At 44.0% G+C, this 4,767-nt stretch overlaps 1 protein-coding gene across 1 annotated transcript; it reads right to left on the bottom strand.

The window, feature by feature from the left end:
- Positions 1-1,532: 1,532 nt before the first annotated feature.
- LELP1 (late cornified envelope like proline rich 1) lies at positions 1,533-3,527 on the bottom strand. The gene is made up of 2 exons (XM_015084774.3): positions 3,372-3,527; positions 1,533-1,967 (listed from the first exon to the last, which is right to left on the bottom strand). Exons 1-2 carry the CDS (start codon positions 3,518-3,520, stop codon positions 1,649-1,651), a joined length of 468 nt encoding a protein of 155 aa, XP_014940260.2. The 5' UTR covers positions 3,521-3,527; the 3' UTR covers positions 1,533-1,648.
- Between the last annotated feature and the right edge of the window lie 1,240 nt (positions 3,528-4,767).

Here is a 4,767-nt window from a genome sequence, read left to right as displayed (position 1 = left end):
TATGACTTGGTCTGATGAGGATCCCAGGTGTCTTGGGCACATTTTGGACTATTTGTACTTACTGTACCTTTGTGGTTCTGAACCAGCTTCCAGACTCAGAAGGATATGAAGCTGTTTATATGCCATGATTCCATGGGCAACCAGCCCAGATTTCTTACTGTGATAGCAGAGAATCCTAAACCTACTTCTACTTGACTTTTGTGGGTTGTAATGACAAACTTGGTCACAGAGGCAGGCTCAAGCACTTCTGGGCAATCAGGTTTCTTTTCTGGAAGTAATAGCAGCATCTCATGCCCAACTTGTCAACAAGCTGGGTCTGCACCTGGCCAAGGACCTTACCACATGGAGGGGGGTCTGAGGAGAGGAGCAGACCCACCCTGAAGATGAGTAGAGGCTGGTGGAGATGAGGGAGCTTGAAATGGTGACCACACTCCCAGGCCCTGACATCCCAGTTCCTATAGTTCTAATTCTATGCCTCTTCTCCATCCTAATACCCTTCCCAGGAATATAAGCCAATATATTCCCTTTTGTGAATTAAACAATGTTGATGTGGACTTCCCTAGCCACTTGTAAGTAATCCCCACTTTACAACTGTAAATATTTTTCCTGTTCATTCCTAATTGAGGTCCTTCTAGATTTATCCTTTTTTGTGTGTGCTGAAGTTTTCCTTTTGAAATTTTATAGATTCACAGGTTTTTGCCCAAATAGAGCATCTTTCACCGGAATTCTCTCCATGGCGACATGTTACAAAACTATGGTTCAGTATCCAAACCAACCAGCTGACATTAGTGTAGTCCACAATTCCAGTTTTTTTTTTATTTTTAAAAGAGTACCTATCTGCTTACAGGTATAATTTAGAAACTATTGCCTCAGGAGACTTACAGCCTAATAAGGAAAAAAGGCACAGGGCAATTATGTTCAGGTGTGACATATGAGACACGGGAAGGTGCCATGTGCTCCCTTCTCGGAGGGCTGGCTGTGTTCCATTAAATCAGGTGCTTGGGCACATGTTCGCCCCCTAAGCCTCATGACAACCCTGTAAGCTTACTGCTAGCATCAGCACTCCTTTTACAGAGAGAATGAAACCAAAGATCAGAGCAGAGCTAGAGTTTAAGCCCACTCAGCCTGTTTTCAGAATGTTCTGCCCAAGCATTATGCAGTAGGATTAATAGCGGAGGGTAGAATTTTTCCTGAGCCTTTCTGGACCTTTCCTCAATGTACCACTCCTCTTTCCCCCTCATGCCCACTTCCTCTGTCATGAGTACTTGGGCTCCTGAGGCGAACCACTGTAACAGCCATATTTACAGCTCTCTCAGGCTGCAGTCTCTGGATGTGCCCCTCAAGAGATGCCATATTCCTCTATGCAGCAGGTGGGGCCAGAGGGGAGGCCATTTTCAAAAGTTGTTGATTGTAGAGTAAGGGCTCTAGCCTCCCTCTAGAGTGAGGGATTGTGTCTTGGTGGTTTAGTGCTAGAAAACAACAAACGAAAAACTAAAAAAAGAGAAAAGAAAAAAAACACAGGAGAAGAAAGCTTTGCACAGCAGAGGAATATGTTTACTTGTCAGTTCATGGCTTCAGGTTTCAGCACCAAGATGGTGAACATGGTGGAGATGTTGGAGGTAGTGGGTTGAGTGGTACACTTGGTGCCTCACTCTGGGGGTGGGCAGGGTGGTGGGCATTTAGGAGGACAGGGTTTGGCACAGGGCTTGGGAGGAGAGGGAGCTGGGCATGGAGGAGGGCACGGTAGGGGGCACAGCGAGGGGCATAGTGGGCACTTTGGTGGTGGTGGGCACTTCTCCCGTGGACACTTCTCAGAGCACCGTTGCAGAAGCTTCTTTAAACAGCTGGGTTGGCATTTGGCCTCACACTTTTGTTCACATCTGGGATCACAGTTCTTGGGCTCATTCTTGGGGTCACTAGATTTATTTTTATCATCACTCGACATTCTTTTTTTGATTTTCTGGGCCCTGTAAAGAAATATGCAACAGGTGGTATGTGGGAGACCATACAGCAAGGTAGGAGAGGACCAGCAACGCCTTCCCACTCATATCTCCTTCCCATCCTTGCTCTTATGAAAACTTTCCCAGGGTGGTTTGGGCTCTAGACCAAATTCTTTAAAATTTTTTTTAATGTTTATTTATTTTTGAGACAGAGAGAGACAGAGCATGAATGGGGGAGGGTCAGAGAGAGGGAGACACAGAATCTGAAGCAGGCTCCAGGCTCTGAGCTGGCAGCACAGAGCCCGACGCGGGGCTCGAACTCACGGACCGCGAGATCATGACCTGAGCTGAAGTCGGACGCTTAACCGACTGAGCCACCCAGGCGCCCCAGCTCTAGACCAAATTCTTATTGAAAGGCTGTCCTCTTGTCCTTGGAGTGAATGATATTTCTTGGTCTCTCCACCTTTACTCTGCTTTTTGTTCACTTACTCTTGCCTCCATTCCAAATCTCCCAATAGGAATTCTCAACCTAGCATCCTGGAACCACCCCTCACCCATGATAAAATCATATTTAATCATATATTTATCAATTTAATTGCTATCTTTTGTAACACCCTGTGTTTTAATTCATCTAAATGTACTATTCTGAAGTCATAAGTTTGGTTAGACTGCTAAAGGCATTCATGGCATAACAAGGGTTTTAAAGAACTCCTTTAGGGCCACCTCCATCTGGAGATGGAACAAGAAGATATAATAGTGGGTCTAGGGACTCAGGACACTTCTTTCAATCCTGTGTCCTGCCTAAGACCTCAAAGCCTTGATTTCTTCACTTGAGAACTTGGGATGGGAAGATAATTCAATTTCTACCATGGCTGAACTCCCATGGGCCACTATGGGACTCCTCCCCATGAATACAGGAAGGGAAGAAATCAGGAGAGGGGGAGATGAGCTTGGAAATTCTAATTCTTCTGAAAACATGAATGTGAGAGCCACAAAATATGATTTTAAGGAAGAATTTTTTTTTTCTCCCTCTGTTAAGTTTTGGCCTGAGCTAGGTCTTCTTCTATGGATGGTTTTACTTCTAGGTATGAACACGGCTTTTCAGTCCCTGAAAATACTTGCAAGTTGTATCTAACTGGTACACCTTTGGTTTCCTTTAAGAATATAAAGTAAACTTTTATCTAATTTAGTTTTAAAATCAGCATAGCTCTCTGGAGAAATGGATCATTAAATTAAACTCCAAATTTGTTAAGAATATCTCTTTCAAAGGGGATAAAGCTACCCCCTTTCTTGTTACCAAAAATGAGAGGAGGATTTCATTCAAAAATAGCCATCGTCTTAACCCTGTTCAATGCATGGGATGCCGTAGGTCATTCTCAGGAAAGGAGAGAAAAAAGACGGGGCATTTCCAGTTGTCCAAATGCAACTCACCCTTTTGTATTGGTAGTGAACTTGACAAGTAGTCGAGTGAGGTGGGTGGTATTTCTGTGCTTGAGAAGGTGGATTTTCCCTCTGGCTCCTCTGCTCAGCTCTGAGGAAGCTAGGGGGTGGGGGAGGGAAAGCCCCAGTTGTGACCTCATCACTACATCATCAGGTAGCTATTGTTGTGTGACTCCAGAGCTCCCAGCTCAACTCAAGCCCTTGAGAATAGACTGCTGCTTCACCCCCCTTTGCTGTCTTTCAAAATTCATGCTGGTGAAATCAGACCATGATGAATACTATTGAGTTCTAAGGATAAGAAGGCTCATTGTTGCTAGTAGCAGAAAAGCTCTGTTTACACATGGTCTCTCTTTCCTCCCCAATTTTACCTCTTTTGAACTTGCTCCTCCACCTTTCTAGTAGAGCTTCCTGGATTGCTCACAGTCATTTTGATTCTCTTCTCCCTAGTTTCTAATACGAGAGTCTGAAACCTCTTTTTGCCACTCCACACATCCTAAATTATTTCAGCTCTTTTTCTGTGTTTCTGCCTATATTTCACTGATTGTTGTGCTTTGGAATTTTTTTTTAATCAGGGAGTGAATATCTCTTGATGTCCAAGGTAAACTCTCCTTATTGTATAGAGCTTGAGTTGATATTCCTGACCAGTTCTGACGTATTGTGTTAACCAAAATTCCTGCCTTAGAGTAGACAGGTTTGCCTCTGAGAAAATTCCTTCCTTGCCTTTTCAAAGGCCTGGCCAGTGGATCTCTATGGCTGCACCAGGAGTGTGCCTGGGTGGTAGTAGGAGGTTGGTGTGGGAAAGGCAAGTGGGTGGGATACATAGAGTCTTGGACTCAGGAAGTTCATCTTGGCTGATGACTTTTGGTTAAAATTGTGAAATGATTGTCTAAGGTGTTGACATAGATTTCTGACAGCAAAGGGTGGGATGGACTAGTGGATGGGGCAATGGAGCAAAAGATGCAGTAGTCTGTTTCAAAGAGATTATAAACATCTTGAAGTCTGAAGTAAGGTGGTGGTCGTGGTAGGAAAGGGTACTAATGAGAGAAGCATCATCAGAGAAGTGTATTTATAGGATTCAGTTAATGGGAAATTGAGAATAAAATTATGAAAGATGACTCCCGGGTGTTATTGTTAATGGGTGCTGAAGAAACAGAATATATTTGTGTTAGAAGATGAGTTTGAGTCTGAGCAGGTTGAGTGTGGTCACAGTGGAACATCTTAAACGGTTATTGGAAGTGTGACTCCTGCCTTGTGCCACTGAGCAGACTGAGACCTTGAGTTATATTCAGTAAAAGAGGTGTTTGCTGAGTGGATAAGGATGAGAGAGGATTGGAGGAGAGAAAAGAAAAGGTACTGGGTAGGATGGGGAATCCCAGTATAAGGTTTA

Source organism: Acinonyx jubatus, chromosome C1 (genome assembly GCF_027475565.1).
Source record: "Acinonyx jubatus isolate Ajub_Pintada_27869175 chromosome C1, VMU_Ajub_asm_v1.0, whole genome shotgun sequence".
NCBI lineage: Eukaryota > Metazoa > Chordata > Mammalia > Carnivora > Felidae > Acinonyx > Acinonyx jubatus.
The sequence above is the reverse complement of the archived record's forward strand: the minus strand, read 5'-3'. Positions and strand labels throughout refer to the sequence as shown.

Coding starts and splice junctions, on each gene's coding strand:
- LELP1 (XM_015084774.3), bottom strand. CDS start 3,520: ATGAGGTCACAACTGGGGCTTTCCCTCCCCCACCCCCTAGCTTCCTCA. Junction 1,968..3,371: donor TTCACTACCAATACAAAAGG/GTGAGTTGCATT, acceptor ATTTCTTTACAG/GGCCCAGAAAATCAAAAAAA.